The 21434-nt window shown below is 35.0% G+C and overlaps 1 protein-coding gene across 1 annotated transcript; it reads right to left on the bottom strand.

Moving 5' to 3' along the window:
• Window positions 1-18223: 18223 nt before the first annotated feature.
• Window positions 18224-20614, bottom strand: LOC131027075 (hydroxycinnamoyltransferase-like). Its single transcript, XM_057957047.2, has 3 exons — window positions 20172-20614; window positions 19125-20085; window positions 18224-18590 (listed from the first exon to the last, which is right to left on the bottom strand). Exons 1-3 carry the CDS (start codon window positions 20565-20567, stop codon window positions 18565-18567), a joined length of 1383 nt encoding a protein of 460 aa, XP_057813030.2. The 5' UTR covers window positions 20568-20614; the 3' UTR covers window positions 18224-18564.
• Between the last annotated feature and the right edge of the window lie 820 nt (window positions 20615-21434).

Raw genomic sequence — 21434 nt, 5'->3', positions numbered from 1 at the left:
GGAATTGAGAGAGATATTCTTAGAGAAGCTGGTAGAAACTGTCGAATTATGGTCGTTGGCTCTCCAAGATTTCCATTATACGATATGGACTTTGGATGGGGGAGGCCCATGGAAGTGAAGACAGCAGACGATAATGAAAGCATGGTTTTATAATGCCAAAAGGACATTATTGGTCTCAACCTGTCTTCCCCAACACCAGATGGACTTGTTACATCACCTTTTATTTTCAGGACGAGCTTATCCATCAGCTAAGTTGTAAAATCAAATTGAATAGTGGCTTACATTACCTTCTCTTTTCAGGTACATTGTAAATTTAACTGTCTTTTCATTTTGCTAAGAATTGATTTTCTTAAAATCTTGGCATTCCTTTCAATTGAACGAGTACATTTAAGGAAGTCAGTCGCATTGGTTTTTCTTTGAGGGCACTGTCTATGCAGCCAGCAGATGGCTGTGTCTATTCTAGTTTCAAAATCGACTTTTCATACAGCGTGTTAGCGACAGGTTATTCAATCACAACCATTAATTACAAAATCGACAGTGTAAAACGCACGACCAACACACATGTTAGTCAATCCGTACCGTTGTTTTGAAGCCAGAATAGACGCATCCCCAACAGCATGACTAACACGCGTGTTAGTCAATCTGTACCGTTGTTTTAAAACCAGAATAGACATGTCCCCAGCAGATCGCCCCTACCATCCTTCCCTCTAAAGTTTCCAGTAGATACAGATCCGTAGCATTGCCATGCCCACTGCACACTCTTCAACGCTCTTTAACCCCGCACTCCACGGGAATTTTGTGGGAAGCCCTCACCCGGTGGGAATTACGGGCCGGCCATTTTCTTTCTAAGAAATTTATAACGGACAATAGCCTCATAACCCCCCCGCCCAAAAATAAGTAGATTAAAATGATTTTCATGTGCTATTGCATTTTTTTATGATTTTTATTTTAAGTTCAAAATTTCATACAATTTTCTGACCTTAGATTTTTTTATGCAACATTTTTTTTCATTATATAAATCTTTTTTTATTTTATTTAATTTATTTATCCTTTTGTTAAAAGTAATAAAAAATGATTATTTTTAGATAAAAGAACGTGTAAAGATCATATTTTGTAGTCAAAAGACGTAATTAATGTTTGTATTTAAAATGTTTATTAAATAGTATTTTATTATAAATAGGTGATAGAGAACTGGCATAAATAAATCTCATGGCGAATAATTGTAAACTTGGATAAATTGTACATATTCTTTGTTAGAAGATATAAGAGTTCATATATTGATATAAAGTCTCTATACAAAAAAGATGTACATATTAATTCTTCCAAATACATAGTTAAATATGAAAGAGTTGTATATTTATTGCCTCAAACACTTAAATAGTTGTTATTTTAAAAGAGTCAAACAAAATTCAATGTCCCATATCACCTCGTGAGCATAACATGTTTTGGTCATGTTTTGTATCATCTTGGTCACTCACATGTACCATACTGTTGTTATTAACTTCACTGTCATTTATGCAACCTGAAAACTCATTTGATTCACTTGAACACGTGTTTGGCTCAATATGGGAGATTGAATCTCCAACAACCTTCTCGGAATCACAGTCACCATCCAGAAAAGAATACTGACCTTCTAGATGTTCATTTTCAACTTCATTTAGGTTGTCATGGCATTTATTTTTAGGTTCATTCTCTTCAACCATCTGTTGTTCACACACATTGTCTTCTTCATGCTTATCATGTGACTGATTTTCAACAATGCAGGGAGCATTACTATTAACTTGTGCATTGTCATCACACTCTTGCTCAACCTTGTCATTATCAGCATGCAAGATTTTACCATGAAGCTGCATCTTAGATTTAAAATCTTCAAACATGTCAACCCATGCAATAATCAGATCCATATTAGTCGGTTTCAAATTCCTTGGCCTATGAACAACATTAGGTTCGTAGACTTACAAAAATAAGTCTACCCATTTGGATTCTTGAAGCTCATTGGGACACTTCGAAGTGCTTCCAAGAATCTGGACAACGACGCATAAGGTTTCTCACTCACTTGTTTCTTCATGTCCAGCTGAGCGCTGACATACACCATTGGGTTCTCAACATAGAAGCTTTGCTCTTGCGCTATTTGAGGCTGATAAGATTGTTCATACTGCTGAAAAATGCAAGTTGGGACAACAGGGACATACATATTTTGAAATCTACATTCAGCACTTGACACATGTTGCTCTTGTGCATACACTGCATCCTCACATGCTTGAATATTCTGAGAACTAGGAGGCTACTCATGACTGACTGTATCATCACTAAATATTTTCAAAAACAACCTCTTGAAGAAATCCCACGAGGACATGCTTTGTGTTGCTAGACTTTCTTATCAGCCCTTTGCACCATCTTTCAATGATCTCACAAAGAACTTCATGACTATGTCTTCATTACAAAACTGAAAGTCTTCAACTAGTTGTCTTGGTGTTGGACAAGGGCAACAACAAAATATCTCTTGCAAGAGGCCACTAGTGGTAGATACTCATACTATTTAGAATCTTATATCAAGTGCCACTGACACTAGAAATCTATCATTTGCAGCTTCAGATCAGACCCCTCAAAAGATTATAAAAACTACACATGAAAGTGACAGTGGGACAAGATCAGGAATGGTTGTTGGTAATCCAAGTAATGCATTAGTTAAAACCACAGGCATAGGTGGAAATGGAGCCTCTGTTATTCCTATTTCACCTTTCAAATATTCAATTGCTTCAGCAAGCCCAGATTTTCAATTTCATGATTACTATGATAAATTTGAACACACAACAAATGCAAATAAAGAAAAAAAAGAGCATTTCATAGGGTTGCCCTGACTGAAGTTTTAGATGAACAGCCTGCAAGGAACAAGGTATTTCCAACATATTGCCTACACAAAGATATGATGGAGTTCATGGTTGTTATGCCACCAACTAAAGATAAAAATCCACCTCGTAGTAAGATAGATCCCTCTGAATTTCAAGTTAGCACCCTCCAAATGGATTTTTCCAAAGTACATAATGTGGACAAAAATAGTGTGTCAAAAACGACTAACGAAGTGGTTTACACTTCATTGCTAAAGGTGGAGAGAGAAAAAAAAAAAAAACTAGAGAAACAAATAGAAAAGTTACAGGCAAACCTGACAAACGAAAAATCAAAGAGGAAAGCAGTAGATAACAAGTGAAATGATTTACAGAAAAGGATAAAAAATTCGAGCTCTGTAGTAGAAATTGCAGAGCAGGAAAAGATGGATGCAAAATTGAAGGACGTGAGAGAAAAACTGGCTAAAAGCAGTAAAAAAAATTGATGAGGAAAGAGGCAGTTTTCAAAAATTATACAAAAGTTATGAGTCTGTTGCTGCCAAAATAAGAAAAATACAGGACCTATTTGATCATGAAAAGGAAAAAGCGTAACATTTGGAAGAGGAAGTAGAGGAAGAAAGGAAAAAATGTGCACAAATGAAAGAAGACCTACACAATGCAAATGATAAAATTAAAACTTCGGAGGATAGATTGAAAGCTAATATGAAAAATAGAACAAAGTATATACAAGAAAACATTTGGGGGCAAATAATGCAAAGTGACAAGTTGTGTGAATGATTTGAATTGAATGAAAGTCTGGGAATAATTTATATGAAAATCAAAGGGCACATTCAAAAGAGCATACATGTTTATTCAAAAGAGGATACGACAAAACAGATTTTGCAAGTAGTCTACAGTACCAGTGACAACTATTTGGCATCTAAGGGAATTAAGAGCCACATTAATGCCACAGTTCAGACATCATCTATCCTTCAAAAATGTCAGAAACCAAGGGAAACATCAAAAGTTATCGATAAATGTGGCAAAAAGATATTGAAGCTGCAAGAAAAGACAACTGCTTTGATTAAACTTGGTTTGCCTAAGACCGTTGACCCATCAAATAAATTCATTGGAAAAGAAGCTTACAAAAAAAACATGGAGATAAAAATGAAGTTTGATTTAGACTTGCTTCCTAAGAACACAACTCCCCAAAACTTTCTAGAATTCATCAAACCATTTACAACTCTGAGTGCGATATTGGGTGAAACAGTGATGTCAAGTCACTCTTCTAAATATGGATTGTTGACAAAGTTGCAGTTGACTTTCCATAGTTTAAATAATATTGACCTTCCATCAGACGAAGAGTGGAGCACCCTAAAAAAACTGGCATAGAAATCTTAAGAATCATAATATGTATTGCACAATTTTCTACTTCTACTCTTAATTTCAAGGTTTTATGTTTTTTTTGTTTGGAATTTGGCATCGCTTGAAATAAATTTGTTTTATGAATAGGAAAAAACCAGCGCACGCTATTGCTAATCCAGCCTATGAATCTATGATGCACAGTGCAAACCTTCAACCTGTAAATTTGTATTCTCAAATTCTCCCAAGTTTTAACATTTTTGCTCTCTATTTCTAATATAGGGTTTTGGGCACTGCTATTATCTATATTTAATTTGTCATGGCTTGAATTAATATTTAATTTTGAACTCTGTTTTTTTAACAGGAGACATCAGACATGTAGCAGTTGTTAAATTGCTAATCCAGCTTGTGATAGTCATGTAAAACTAAATTTGTGTTGAAGCCTGAGTTTGTGATTTTGATGTTGAGTCTTTACATGTTGCAAATCGACCTAAAGTTGTTGTTGCTCCCTTGTTTCTAGAAAAGGGAATCCAGAGTCATTTGCAAAGGGTTATGAAACTTTGTATTGGCTTTTGCATGGAGAATCACACAGAGTGGTGTATTGAATGAATTGTATCATATGGCTATATTTTGAAATAATTAATGAAAATCTAAGTTCTCAAACATGTCTAAATAAACATCTTTGTATCAATAAACACATTATGGTCTTTTATTATGCTAGTTTAAATCTGAAAATAGAAAGTTGAAAAATACAATTACAAATCAATATTAAATTCTAATTGCAAAAAGTTGACACTCATAAAATATCAACAAGTTATCAACCATAATAATATGCTTTTGTAATATGAATGATGAGATACAGTAATAAGATTAATAAATACCAGTCTCTTACAATTGCCATTCATCCTCGTCAAATTTAGAGCTTTCTTGATTCTTGTCTATGTTTTCTTCACTCTGAGTCTGCATACCTTCATTGAACTGCATCTCAATGCTACCAGTAGGTCCAGTACATGAGTCAATAGTCCCACTGGCACTTTGGTTTGAAGTGTTGCCCAAACCTCTTCTTTCACATTTGGACCTCCAGATTTGCAGTGTCCTATCATAAGAAAAAGTGTCGACATCACACCTAGATGTACAGAGCCTCAAGAAATTTTTCAAATTTTTGTCTAGTTTGTTTCTTAGCTTTGATTTTAGGAACCCCAAAGCACTAAAAGCTCTCTCATCTTCCACTGAGCCCAATATCATGGTAAGACATAAATCAGCTAGCTTCAAATATTTTGGCATTGAATCACGCAATGTTGCATTCTCAGCTATATATTTCTAAAGCCTTGTTATTGATCCCTCTTCGCAGGGGTTCTCCATTGTGCCATATTGTTCCCTCATAGTGTATGCAAAAAGATATGATTGCTCTCTAAGATGAGTTTCATCTAATATTTCATTTATAGTTACTCCATTCAATTCTCTGGATATGCAAAAATGTTTTATCAAAGTTAGTAGCTTACTTCGAAAATCAACTACATTGTTGACGCTCCAATATTGAGGAAACACAATAGACATGGCTTCGAGTAGGTTATCGAGAGGGAATCTGCTTCTAATTTGTGAGGAAATATCATAGGCAATTTTCTTCACATAAGTAGTTACAGAATCAACAATCTTGTCGAAATCTTCCCTTGTAACTCTTGTTAGTTGCTTCCTAGGGCATTTTCCTAGTTCCTCGAGGTTGACCTTGGCATAGAAGTGCATTGGTATCTCAACTCCCCGTACATTGGCACATACCTCCCCCTCTGCACCGATTTGTAAAAAGTTATCAGGATTGTTCAAATCTAGGAGTGTCTGCCACTTAGCAAATTTTTCATCAAATAGTGTTGGTTGGTTTCGATAAAGATTGTTGAGGGTCATGCATGTCATGTTATGCAGCGTAGCATATTCTTCAATATACATAGCTTTTTTTGGGGCAGCCTTCATAATATTCCTTATTTCCTCTAGCATTGGCAGAAGAGATGCTAAAGTTAAGAGTGTCTCTAGATTACTTAACCTCCGAAGAAGGTCAGGAAATTTTGATTGATCTAATTCATCACGAGTTGTGTGAAATAGTCCAATCAAGGATGGATATTATGAAAAAACTCGATGCATTGGACCATCCAAAGAGATCCAATTGGTATCATTATCCTTGAGAAGCTTGTTCCCATCAGTTATTCCATCAGTAAAGTGTTGAAATTCCATAAATCGCTTAGCAATTCGACAGAAGTGTGAGTAGAGCTCTCTAATTAAAATTTCAATTTTTTTTACCGAAGCATACTTGCTCACAATTCCAAAAGCTAGATTCATTATGTGAGCCATGTAGTGAATTGTTGTAATGTACGATGCAAATGAAGTTTCAATCTTTGTACAAAGACCATTCCTGTGACCTTGCATTACTGAAGCTCCATCTGCTCCAACACAAACCAATATTTTGGCAACCGTCATGTCATCCATACCTCCATATTCAATTAAACTTCTCTTTACTAGTTGAAATAAATTTTCTGCTATCGTACTCTCCTTTATTTTAGTTACAGATAGTAGATGAGGTTGGCGAGCATGATTTTGTACAGTATAAACATGCATGCATACCCATGAAGTATTGTCTACTGCCATAACTTCATCTAAAGAAAATGCAATAAAGTTTGACTCTCTTATTTTTTCCTTTACATCTTTTTTTCAATCTCGGCAAGACAACTTGCCCATTCCCATCTACTGTTTATTGACCAATGTCTATTAGGATAGTTAGGAACTTTCAAAAAGTGTAATAAACCACCAATTGATGGGAAATTTTTCATAGCACGCCCTCTGCTCAAAATATAAAAAACAACTCTTAACTAAACAACTTTTCCCAATTGTTCTATTTGCATTGCTTTTCCAAAACTAACTTCAATAGAACCTTTAACTTCAGCAGGCTTCGCCTATATTTTCTCATGAAAATAATACTCTTCTGCATTTCTCACATGCTTACATCCCTCCTTTGTTTTCCATCTTATCACTAATTTTTCAACTCCATCTATCATTTGTTTTTCATAAACTTTACCCATATGCTTTTCTATGGTGTCAAATTTTAGCTGCAACCTAATTTCCTTGTTATGTTTCCAAGTTCAAATCTTACACCTGCATTCTATTGGAGGCTCAACTTCAATTGGATTCTCCACTGGTTCAATGAATGGATACTTTGATGCCCAATTAATTTGAAAATTCCTCACTGACATATCCCACTACCAATCCTTTTTTGATCTGGCTTTTTTTTTCCCCTTCCGTGCATTATCATCAATGGTATTATCACCCAAGTTGATTATATCATTCTGGCTAACTTGGGCATCTACCAGATAATCTTCTTCAAGATCATCTTGATCTGAGATATCAGGTTCGTCATCGTCTTTAACATGCGATGTAGGTTGCGAATTTTGTACTTGTACTTGTGATGATGTATCTTCCTATTTTTCACCACAATCTTTTCCAAAGCCAAAGTACGAAGACAATGTTCTACTTTTTGTTGGCCTCTCATGCCCTTCCCCACATTCAGGTTTCCTACCCTTCTTCCTGTTCGACATCTATAATGAAATAAAGGCTACCAAAAAAATGTCAATTTCTTGAAGAAGCAATAATAGACTATAAAGTATAAGATATGTTTCATTGGCCCTGCGACCTACAATCTAGATGTCTGAGGTCTGCATCTCCCTGCTGACCACTTGGCACTGACGGGTCCCCACTGAATAAAAATGAACTCAACAGTGCAAATAAATATAGATAAATTCAAAATAATATTATAACATATCAAAAATATGATCGCTCACCTTTAGGTCACTAGCGGTCACCAATGCAATCAACATCAATGATTTTCCTTGGTCTGAAACTTCGCCATTGATCAGAATTTAGAGCCTAGACCCCACCCGATTGTGTAGAGATAGATCTGATCTTATTTATACCAATCCTTATATGACGAATTCCGCGTGAATTTTATATGGTATACAAATATTTGGCGAATCCCACGTAACTATAACACGACTTATGTAATTTTCGAGGCGATTACAAATCATCCAAATAATTGGCAAATACAATATAGTTGGCAAAAGTTGGGGTGAATGGAGACACGCATTGGCCAAATGTCAACGAATTGGGTCCTCTTGGCTAACAAATCTTCATATTCCTATAGGGGAATTATGATCGTCTATTAAGGCAACCTCAGAGAGTGTAGGTGAAAAAATTAAATTTACCGTGTGTCCATTGTATATTGTATTGGTGAAATCCTCGCATAGAAACATTTAATTACTTACAACATATGGCGATCGGGCCATGAAGTTGACAGAAATTGGTAATGTTCTGGCAACATGGCCACCCCCAGTCGGTACAAAATATTCGCCATTTCCCAGGTCGCCGATGTGAAAACTCGCCATTGGTGAATGTTCGCCACTAAAGTAATCTCTTACTACAACTAGGAGGTTTTATCATAGTTTATTTTGTAATATACTTTGTTTTGATTTTCTAATGCCCTAATCATGATAAGTGAAAATTTTCTTAAGGCAACTTCAAGCAACACGATCAAAAAATAAGAATTCTAAATACTTGAAAATTAAATGGAAACAAAATTTGATTCCTATTTAATTACCATAATGAAAATGTGAAAATTAAAATTTGATTTTTCTATTAGAATATGAATGCATATCATTAGTATAAAACTTTGATTTTCTTGATAAGTTTCCTATCAAACTAATTTGAATTTGTGTAAAATATACTTTTAAGATACATTAGGAATTGGGTATATTCAATACTATCTTTTATTATCAACCATGTATGGTCACATTGTTGCTACTTAAGATGAAGTAATGGTGATGAAGTAATGGTGATTCTCTTCTAGGAGGCTTATTCCACCGTGAAATATTGAAAGAGTCTAATGTAATGCCATGTTCTTACGATGACCTATAGATCAGACTAACTAACAACTATAGTCATATCCATGCATGCTTTGCATACATATAGTACCCATTTGGGGAGAATATATCATTAAAAAGCTTAGAGGTGTTCACAATGCTCATATTCCTATATAGGAATGCTCCTCCTTGACCCCTTAATATTTTTATTGCTTCCATTTCCACTTAGAAACCAATGACTCCTTCAAAACCTTTTATCAATTTTACTTCTTCCTCTAATAACTCTGTATAATTTATAATTTTGGTTCTTTTTGTTTAGCCTCTTCACTTTAATGATTATAAATAAATTATTTCCTCGCTTGAATTTCTCATCACAATAATTATATATAATTAAATATTTTTTATAACTAATATATTTTGGTTTAGCTAAACTCTCACCTTTTATCCCAAAAAATAATTGCTAATGATTTGAAACTTGTTTTTTTGTTACCATTCATAGTTTACATATAAAAAAAGATTAAAAATATTCCTTGTGACATTGAATTTTATGTTTTGTATTTATTTATTTTTATTAAAGAAAATAAAATATATATGTTTCAAGAATGCAATGGAATGGTTTTAACTTGATTGTCTGCATACCATTTTTACCTTAAAAAATGCTCTTTTTTATATAAGGAGAGTTGTGTTTTCTCTATAGACATAAAAAGATCATGATAAATCAAATACAAATGCTTGGTGGCAAGGGTTTCCAAAACAATGCACAAACGTTTAACTTTAAATTTGAAGTAAAGTAGTGGATGAGCTTGGGTATTGTGTTTTATAATCTTCGTATAGAGGTTAGATATTTTAATGTATGGACATACTCTTTTTACAAAGAACTTCATAATATTCACATTGCAAAGTGTATTTGGAAGGTGATAATAAAGCTAATGATGCATATAGATAGATTTAGTTTGATTAGGTGAGATACCATTTGACTCATCTAATATCCTAGAAAAAGTTCATATAAAAATTCACATGATTGTGATTATTTGATGTCTATGGAGTTATGACTACTATGTAGTTCATTGTAGCTATACAATAGGTTTAAGATATTGAATGTCAAACAATGTTAATTAACAAATGTGTCAACTAAAAGTCAAATTATTCAATATAATATTTATTATGAAGACATATCACCTCCATCATCACAATAGAATAATGAGATAGTATATGATGGCATTTGACAAGATGCTTGGTTTTAAAAAAGATTGAGTATGCAAACCCTTATTATTACACACTAAAAATTATTGAGTTTGGTTTAATTATATTTGATTTTTTTTTGTCTTCTTAATTGTATTATTAGAAAATTATCTATTGTTTGAAAATAGTTGCATACTACCAGGAATGATAATTCTTAATTAAATAAAAATGCATAATCTTATGAAATTTTTTCATTGATTCATGAGAAGATAATTAAGTGTATCCCCACAGTAAATCACCATTTCAAATTTTAGTGACTCGTTTATTTTCTTAAGTGAATTTTCAATTTCAATATGTTATTGAATTATTATAGCACAAAAGAAAATAGTATGCAAACAGGAATCAATTTAATCTACATTGAATACATACAACTTACTAGATTCACATTACAAAAGGATAATCCTAAACAATAAATGATAAACATAGGTAACTCACTAGTTTAACACATCACACATGTTCCACCCTAAATTAAATAATACAAATTATCCAAATCAAACATATCCATTATTTTTAACCGTTCTTACACACTTAATTCAAATATCAACAAAGCTGTATTGCTACAAAGTTTTTGTCCAATGCAATAGGACAATTTTTGTTTCTTGATATGTAGATAATTGAAATAAAACATGGAAACATTGTGTTTTTTAATTAAGTGATATTAGTATTCTTCCACACTGTAAAAAAATATATATTATAAAAAAGAGAACTAATTAATTTTGTAGTTGTTTCTAGTTGATTTCATCCTTCTGTGATTTATTTACAATTAGGACTTTAATTTTAATGATATTGACTTGCATCCTTAATTATTTACTAACACACCAAATGACATTTTTCTCATCCGTTTTGGGTTTTATTGGGATGTTTATATTTTCTATGTGATATTTGGTATTTGACAAGCTATGTGTTTGAGGTGTGGTATATTGGCTCAGATTAGGTGCATTGTCAAGATCTAATTATATATTTCTTTGTGCGTCTCCCTCTCCCCCTTTGATTTATTTGCATATTTGTATATTTTCAATTATATATAAGTATATAGATATATACATATGTATATTTATATATGCATATGTCTATTGGTATATATAAATTTTCATATATACATATATGATTTTGTGTGTATTTGTCTTTTGATATATATATATATATATATATCTTCTCTTTTTTTCTTTTTAGTGGTTTTGTTTGTGTTGCTTGGCTTTCCTTTTTCTTTTCTTTGGGTGGTTAATCTTAGGAGTTTTTTCGGTCTCCCATCCTTGTTTCTTGTACCCTCCCCCACCCCACTCCTCTTTATATTTTGTCTCAAATTTGCAACTCAACACCTTTCATGTCTTTGGAATTCTTTTCATCTTGATGATGAATCATGGAGTGTGATTTGAAACGTTGATGGGGAAAAATACACACAATCAAATCTAGAAAAATACATTAGAATACAAAATGGATTGTGGAAATCTCATAGCTTTAATAAGATCTAATTTATTTTGAAACTTAGTCCTAACCTAAAAATGATAAGAATATAATTTTAACCAAGAACAAGCTTATTGGTTTCTATTGATAAAGGGCAGTTTCCCTTTTAACTAAACTCATTATAATGTTTTTCTAAAACTAAATGCCTTACTCTACAATTTCTTGTTCTTGGGCTTGTTTCTGTAGGGTTTTTTTTTTTAATTTGAAATATTTAATAGAACCTATTTGATCAAATTTTGTATCGCTAAGCAATGGTTTACATATGTCAACTTTTCTTGGATCTTGGATCTTGGATCTTTATCTGATTTTAAACATTCATCAAATTGAGCACTCGGCTTTAGGAAGGATTTGAACAATTTAAAAAATATTTATCAACCAATTGATTGCCATCCCATATGCAAGACTTTGATAATTTCATACAATAAGCTTCAATCCCTCGGATCCTATCCTCAATGATGAAATTTTTACATAATCCAACAAAAGAAGAAGATCTTCCTTGAATGCAGAGAGTAGATAATTTCTTTGCTGGTGGACGTTATCCAGCCTCCTCTATTCCTCATCAGTCATCGTCGTCTCTGTCTAAGCCACATGCTACGGTGTCTTCGCCTACCCCCTTCCCTTTTCCTCCGCCCCCTCCTTCCCTCTCTGGTGACCAAACTCCCTCTGCTCGTGGTTCATGCTCATACCCATCATTTTTTGACTCTTCCGCCACGATTCTGTCTCTAGAAGGGAGTGCAGAAGCCTCTGCCCACCTCTTTCGTGACCGTCTGGCATCCATTGGCCAGGCTCGTGGGGACCTCGGAAGATCATTGACTCCTCCTGCGGATCAAGCTAACATCATCATTGAGATTGAAGATGAAACGGTGGTCCACCATGTTCATTCTCCCCAGTGGTCAATCAACTCGGCAAAAACGGTTGTCGTGTGGTGTTCTATTCTTCCCCTCCATTCCTGTCCGCTACATCATTTTGTCGAGTTCCCTGAGGACGTTGCAGATATCATCGTGGAGATAGGAGACTCGGCCACACCTCTGGGTACGTCCACTGCCATGGCTCAACCTACAAAACTCCAACGGCTCCTCGGCAATGGCTCTCCTCGGTCAACACCTGGTACGTTGTCCTCTTCCTCTGGTGTCCAATCTTACGTCTTCTGCTTTAATTGCTTTGTTATTTCTTGTGTTTGTGGTTGCGTGGCTTGCAAACTTTTCCAACCTCGAGCCCTTCCTTCTCTGTCCCATCGTCCGGTTGAGGCATGTGAGGTTAATCCTTCATGCCCATGTGTCTAGCCGTACCCTGCTCTTCCTATGGAGAAGGTGGTGCTCTTCCTATGGAGAAGGTGGACACATCCCCCGTAGCCCATCAACCTCCACCTACCTCTTTTCTCACCATTCCCTCTGCTGAGAACTCCACCCGTTCCTTGGGGTCGTGTCCAAATGTCCTTTCGGCACCCTTGTCCTCCTCCTTAGATCACGGCAATCTTCCTAGGTCCGCTCCTATCCTCAACCCTATTAATAATTGGAATTCCAAACTTTTCGTCAACCTCTCTCTCGCCCCCATTGATCCTCTCGCATTTAACTTCCTCAAGCGAGGTCTCAACTTTTCCTCGACTCCCCACAACATTCTGCACATCGACTTCCTCATCGAGATTGAAAATGCGGTGCGTACCCTTTCCCTTGATGTTGCTGAAGAGGTTAGACAAGATTGTGTGATGGCACTCCGTAATGCTAAACCTCCTAAATTCAACATCCCTAAAGCTGAGTTGTTGGCCTTTAATACTCTCATGTGTAATAATGACCTTGTCATCTCAAGAGAAGACAAGAGTAATGTCACGGTCATTATGAGCAAACTAGATTACTTGGCCAAAATGGAAGTTCTCTCGGATTCCAGTAGTTACAAAAATTTTTCACGTAACGCGTACCCGAAGATTTTGAAGGTAGTTAGATCTGCTATTTCCAACTCCTCGTTGGATGATTCTACCAAACTTCGTCTTTTTCCTTCTAAGGAAGTGACCCCTCGTATATATGGGGTCCCAAAAATTCACAAAGCCAACATTCCTTTGAGACCCATTGTTGATGCCATTGGGTCTTCGACTTACAAGTTAGCCACTTTTCTTGCCAAATTAATCTCTTCGCTTGTTGGTAACTCCAGTTCCTTCATCAAAGATTCCAACCAATTTGTCCAGTTTATCAAGGATACCAAGTTGGACACTCAAGACACTCTTGTGAGCTTCGATGTGGTGTCCCTCTTCACCAAGGTCCCTATTCTAGACTCCATCGAGATTGTCAAGCTTAAGGTCAATGGGGAGATTGCCTCTTTAGTGGAACTTTGCTTAAGGTCAACCTTCTTCTCCTTCCAAGGCGTTATCTATGAACAGGTTGATGGAGTAGCCATGGGCTCCCCTCTCTCGCCGGTTATTGTCAACTTATTTAAGGAACATTTTGAGGAGGTGGCCTTACATTCTTTTCCCCTCAAGCCAAAGTGGTGGAAAAGATATATGGATGACACCAATGTCTGTTGGCCCCACGGCTTGGACATGTTAGAGGAGTTTCATACTCACCTCAACAACATTTCTCCTTCTATTGCCTTCACCAAAGAACTTGAATCCAACAACCATTTATCTTTTCTCGATGTCTTAATCTGTAAAAACCCTGATGGATCCCTTGGTCGTCGTGTGTTTCGCGAAACTACCCACACTGACTTATATCTTCATTCGACTTCTCATCACCACCCTAGCCAGAAAGTTGGGATCCTCAAAACCCTGGCTTTAAGAGCCCATCGGATTTGTGATGAGGATAACTTAGACCAAGAGCTCTCCGATCTTCATCAAGTCTTCAAATGGAATGGCTACTCGAACAAGTAGATCACTAGGGCCTTCCTCCAAGCCAAATCTCATTTCCTTTCCATCTCTAATCCCTTGCCCTCTTCGCCATCTCAGGCCCCGTTTGTCTCTCTCCCTTATGTTGAAGGCATATCTCATAAGATCTCAAAAATCCTTGTGAAAAGAGGTCTCTGTTGTGCCTTCAAACCTGTTTCCACCATTAAGAGGCATGCCCCACCGCTTAAGGATACTAGGGATGCCTTTTTAGAGTCAGGTGTCTACAAGATTGTATGCTCCTGTGGAACTCCATACATTGGAGAAACATGTCGTTCGTTCATGACTAGAATAAAAGAGCACAGTGCCGACATTAAGCATGAACGTGCCCTCAAATCAGCCTTAGCCGAGCATTCGTCAACTACCAAGCATCATATTTGTTTGGAGGACACCCAGATATTGTGTAGTGAGAACAACTTTTTCAAGAGTAAGGTTAAAGAGGCCATTGCTATTATTCATCACCCCTCCAATCTTAATCAAGACAATGGGTTAAACCTCAGTATCTCGTGGCACCCTCTGCTTTTTGTCCTCAAGTATCATCCCCGCCCCCCACCTTGACTTCTCCCCCTCTTTCTTTTTCCTTTGTGCGTCTCCCTCTCCCCCTTTGATTTATTTGCATATTTGTATATTTTCAATTATATATACGTATATAGATATATACATATGTATATTTATATATGCATATGTCTATTGGTATATGTAAATGTTCATATACATATATGTTTTTGTGTGTATTTGTCTTTTTTCTTCTCTTTATATGTTTTTGTGTGTATTTATCTCTTTTCTTCTCTTTATATGGTGTATTTGTATTTTTTTTCTCTTTTTTGCTTTTTAGTGGTTTTGTTTGTGTTGCTTGGCTTTCCTTTTTCTTTTCTTTGGGTGGTTATTCCTAGGAGTTTTTTGGGTCTCCCATCCTTTAGGTGGTCTTTTTTCTTTTTCTTTTCCTTTCTCCTTGTTCCTCGTGCCCTCCCCCACCCCACTCCTCTTTATATTTCATCTCAGATCTGCAACTCAACACCTTTCATTTCTTTGGAATTCTTTTCATCCTGATGATGAATCACGGAGTGTGATTCGAAACGTTGATGGGAAAAAATACACACAATCGAATCCAGAAAAATACATTAGAATACAAAATGGATTGTGGAAATCTCATAGCCTCTAATAAGATCTAATTTATTCTGAAACTTAGTCCTAAGCTAAAAATGATAGGAATATAATTTTAGCCAAGAACAAGCTTGTTGGTTTCTATTGATAAAGGGCAGTTTCCGCTTTAACTAAACTCATTATAATGTTTTTCTAAAACTACATTCCTTACTCTACAATTTCCAGTTCTTGGGCTTGTTTTTGTAGGGTTTTTTTTTAATTTGAAATATTTAATAGAACCTATTTGATCAAATTTTGTATCACTAAGCAATGGTTACATATGTCAACTTTTCTTGGATCTTGGATCTTTATCTGATTTTAAACATTCATCAAATTGAGCACTCGGCTTTAGGAAGGATATGAACAATTTAACAAAAATTTATCAACCAATTGATTGCTATCCCATATGCAAGACTTTGATAATTTCATATAATAAGCTTAAATCCCTCAGATCCTATCCTCGATGAAATTTTTACATAATCCAACAAAAAAAGAAGATCTTCCTTGAATGCAGAGAGTAGATAATTTCTTTGTCTCACATTGTTTGATCCAGGAAAATTTTATTCTACAATTTAATCTATTGGAAAAGCCTAGATCTACTAATATAGAAACAAGGACAATTAAGGTAGAATAGATAATTGAGGAAACCATTGTTGGGAGTACATGAAGCTGCATGCCCTCTACTCTATTAAGTGTTATATGGCATATAGTTGAATCAAATTATTTTGCGGATTAAAAGAGCTGCATAAATTACGGAGATAAATATGCATTAGACTTTCTATCTTAAAAAATCTTATCATTCAATTTAGAGAATAAGAACTAAGCCAAATTTTTTGGACCTATTGTTTACTGTTTCTTTCATTTGTTTAAATGTTTCCTCTTTATCAGATTGATGGTAATTTTTAAATGTTGGATATTCTCATCAGCATATTACTAGTTTGAATATTCCTTACATAGAAAGACAATTGCTAATTAAAAGAGAAATAGAAAATATTACAAATAGAGAAATCAAACGAAGTTGTAGATTTACAAAAGTAAAGATTAGAAGAGAACAAGATGGTGAGTGTGGATAACTTGAAGATCTGACTAGAGAGTGCAAGGAAAATTAAAGAAAAAGAGAATAAATCTTTTTGTTTGCAGATTTAAAAATTCCTAGGCCAAGTGCATTGGGAGGAAGGTGAAAACCACATATGACTGTGTAAAAGCTAAGTTTAGACTCCAGAGAAATGAAGGGCACGTGATAAGGAGAAAGCCTAGAAAATAGTAGAAAGGTATGCAGGAAGGAAGAGAAATGTGCAGTGCTGGAGTAAAAGGGAAGTGCGTAGTAGAACATGGACAATGCATGAGAAAGTAGAGACCAAATTAAAAAGAGAATCACCAAAACCAAATGAGTCAAGTGAGAATTTGAGGAGAAGAATTAATTGCATTGTCAGGAAAGTAGATTTTAATGTGGGATTAGAAAACAGGAGAGTTTTTTGTGCATGAATAGGTAAAGTCTACATAAACATAAACTAAACATATGACTTAAAAAGAGTCATCTTGAATTGTATATATGCGTAAGAATTGCATACTTTTCATGTAGCACATATTATACTAATGTTTCAATTGTTTCCTCTTATACACAAGTAAACCATTTTCAGAATGAATATCCTCGAAAGAAAATATTGGTAATTGATTCTCTTTGCATAAGAAGCAGGTTCAAACATAAATTTTATGGAATGAAACATGCCTATGGTTCGCATTTGGTTGGCAAAATGTGAATGAACTGTTTTTCTTTTAATTGCACACTCAACTCTCAGTCTCAAGCTACAGTCTTGCTTATAGTTGATCCACTCACTAACTATTTGTGTATGTTCTTTTACCAATGCTTTCTGCCTTGTTGCGATTAATCTCAAGAACCATTTTTTCTTTCATTATAAAGTCAGGACTTCAAAATCATATCCAATTCACATATTCAAGAAACAATTGTGTCAAATGCTTCATTTAGCACATTAATCGTCCATATCGGGTCGCTGATAAAATTTAAAAAATAAAAAAAATCAAGCGTGTTTATTTAAAAAATTTGCATCTAAATTTAGAAAAAAAATTAATATTTATTTGTATCTGGAAAATTTTTGTAACGTGATTGGTTAAAACAATAGACATTAATAACATGTTAAGAACAACATGATTTCTATAATTCTAATCAGGAACTAAGCATATATACACTACAACAGTAGTCAATGTATGACATTAAATAAATCCACATAGATATATTCACAAATTTACATGATATAACCACATCCAAATATTGATCAATAAGTTCTAGCATGAGAAAAGAGATTATAAAGATGTGTAAATAAACCACATATAAAAACTAATCAACTAGCCTTATGTAATTATTGAGAATAGTTTAGATAAATAAGCTATACTAGTTAGGTCATAAAATTACATCACAAACAATATAAATATATAATCATACCAGTATCATGACAATCATGGCAAGTTAACAACATTTTAGGATATGATAATGAATTATATCGTCAAATATATATAATCACAAATTGACTTTGCTCAAAACACCAATCATAACTATTTTGTCTAGCACTCCCTAGTGAAACTATTTATCACTCCAACCATAAAAATATATTGTATCATAACCATTAATAAGAGATTAGAACATAGCAACACAAGCGAATCTTATCATTGATCTATTGGAAACTTAACAAAGTGATAGAATGAGATGTGATTCTTCCAACATTTGTAAACAATTGAATGTTCTCCACTATGATACCCGATGTTTCTCCACACCTATACCAAAATCAATTATTATCATTTATTTTTTTAACAAGTCTATTAAGAAAAGACAAATGCTATTGTCTAAAATATAGACAAAAGTTATATCCAAAAAATATAAACACTATGTATACAAGTGTATATGTATGTATGTATAATGATTGAAGAAACAAAACGCAAAAATTAAAATCAAGAAGAAAAAGAAAAGAAACAAAAAAAAAAAAAAAAGATGAGCAAAGAAAGACACAGAGTCAAGAGCTGAGAGAGGAACCCTAATAAAATAGTGATTAAAAAGACGAGAACCAAAAAAAACGGAAAAAAAAGGAAAAGACAAAAATAAAAGATAGATATATATAGAATGCTAATTCGTTTATATTTGAAATAGTTGGAGAAATAGAAGATTTAGATTTATTACAATACCACAGTCCTAAATTAAGTTACAACTGCTCTCTTGAAGCTCTAGTATTTCAGCTGAATTTATGCATCCGATTATGCTACTGGAAAATCTCTCCCCTATATTAACTCATAGTGAAGTCAAAACGAGCGTACCTGATGGAAATAAAACTTTTTCTGAAAAGAGAAAGTGATGTAAGATGTCCATCTGGTGTTGAGGAAGGCAGGTTGATACCATAATGCTTTTCGTTCCATCCTTTGGAGCTGACAAAACCATGCTTCCAATATCATAAAGGTCTGCTAACTGCACGTCCGCAGGCTTCCCCCATCCATAGTCGATGTCGTATAAAGGAAATCTCGGGGACGCTACGACCCTAGTTCCGTATTTCCAACCAGCTTCTTTAAGTAAATCTTTGTTACAGGATTCAACCCAGTCAATCATATGATTGATGTGTGCTTCCTCGGTGCAGGAACTGATGAGTTGCTGGATAACATCCGCAGCGAAGGAGATGTCGGCATTGATGAGTGTGTCGGCTTTAGTCTGCGCCACACCCAAAGATACGCAGTTTCCAAAGTAAGTTGGCAGAAGAGGTGGCTTAACACGTCCCCTGCAATCAGCCAACACTGCGAAGAAAACACCCTCTTCCTGCGGTACCTCTCGAGCTCTCATTACGCATCTCCAGAACTGAGCAGCCACTGCAACAAAAGAGGTTTTTGCTCTGCTTCGCATTTTCAGCTCTTGTATTATCTCTTCCGTGAAACAAAACGTCGATTGTATCAGATCGGTCCTTTTCTGAAGAACCTCTTCGCTTTTTCCCTCCTTTTCGATACTGGATGTTATTTTGTGCTCTGATTTCGAATCGTCAGGTACAAACTTGAAAATATTTGCCCCTCTTATCCCATCGTTTACAATCTGGTGGGCTTTGTAGGAAAGTGACGGGGAATTCTTGCTTTCTCGTTTGAAAACTGTTCTGTCGTGCTGAGGAGGTTTTGCAATGGGAAGGCCTCTGCTAAACTCTGCCCAAGATTTCATGAAATGGAAAAAGGAATTTCCATCCCCTATAACGTGATGAAGGCTCGTTCCAATGCACATCCCGCTTCCCGCAAATTCTGTGACCTAAGAAAACCAATTTTCTTTTATTAAGAATAATGCAGTGATATCGATTCTCCTGTCAATAGAAAATGTAAGAGTTACTGAAATACCTGTATTGACAGAAGCGGTCTTCTATAGCTTTCATCGACAGTGTCATCGACATTGCGGGCAAGACTTTGGAAAAAGGGCCTACTCCGAAACCCATCTTTTTCCAAGTCTTCGAACTGTACACTGGCCGACGCCACCTTAAATTCCACCCCTCCATCGGTGAAATCAACCTCTGTTCTGCCTAATTCTCCGTTTTTTAACCAACCAGTCAGAGGATAGAAATACACAAGAATTGAGGAAAGGCTTTTCTTTAGGTCTTGTATCAATGAGGTGTATTCCATTGTAGGAGAGAGTTTGTAGAAGAAAAGGGTTTGAACATTCTCGACGCGTATCCAGAAAAGATCAAGGCCGGAGAGGAACATGGCCTGCGTTGGGGGTGGGATGGCCGGTTTTACCATAAACGTACTCCTTACATTCACAACTACAGTTTCTGTACTGCTTGTTCTGCTTTACAACGGCGCAAGTGTTCACGGTGCAGGCTTTATCTATCAACAAGACTCAACATTTCTTTCCCACCGAACAAAGACGGGTAGCTTTTCCCACCTAACAAAGACGGGTAGCTTTTGTTTCGTAGGAGAATTGGAAGAGTTGTTAGCCACTGCCGCGTAGCGGGGTTTGTTTTTTGTTTTTGTTTTTTGATAATATTTGAGACAACTTTTGAGTAAATTGTTTTAACTTCAAACAAAATAAAACTTGTGTATTGTCTTAAATATTGTCTTTAAGTGAGTGTCTTAAATAAAGACAATAAAAAACATCAGCATTATTGTCTCTATAGAGACAAATATGTCTTTATTCCCACTTATTGTCTTTCTTAAGACAATAAAACTATTCTCATTACAGAGAATATCACTTTTGTCGCTCTAGAGATGATATAAAATAATGAATTTTAAAAAATAGCTCACTATTTAGATAAATCAATATTGTTAAATATAAACTACAATATCATTGATTAATTCATGTTAGGGCACGATGGAATCAAACCACCATCCTCTTGCTTATAAAACAAGCAAGTGCTCTTCCATTAAGCTAGCACCCTTTAAAGAATAATTATGCCCTTCAATAATAATCTTGGGTCTAGCTACATATTCAAAATGAAATCATGAATTAAGAAAATACAGCTTAAATTATTTATACAAGAGAAACAAACATATTTTGAATGGTAAAGAAACATGTCACTCTATTAAGACATACATCCAAACTGAAATCATGAATTAAGCTTTTGTAAAAATGTAAATTTTAGCAAAAATAACATTTTCCGTATTTAG

This window comes from Cryptomeria japonica, chromosome 7, assembly GCF_030272615.1.
Source record: "Cryptomeria japonica chromosome 7, Sugi_1.0, whole genome shotgun sequence".
Classification (NCBI taxonomy): domain Eukaryota; kingdom Viridiplantae; phylum Streptophyta; class Pinopsida; order Cupressales; family Cupressaceae; genus Cryptomeria; species Cryptomeria japonica.
This window is presented reverse-complemented; position numbering and strand designations above follow the sequence as displayed.

Excerpts from the sequence above, each read along its gene's own strand:
- LOC131027075 (XM_057957047.2), bottom strand. The coding sequence starts at position 20,567 with ATGGTAAAACCGGCCATCCCACCCCCAACGCAGGCCATGTTCCTCTCC. Across the intron at positions 20,086-20,171 it reads GACCGCTTCTGTCAATACAG|GTCACAGAATTTGCGGGAAG; the intron begins GTATTTCAGTAA and ends TGGTTTTCTTAG. Across the intron at positions 18,591-19,124 it reads AAAAGTTTTATTTCCATCAG|GTGTGGAGAAACATCGGGTA; the intron begins GTACGCTCGTTT and ends ATTTTGGTATAG.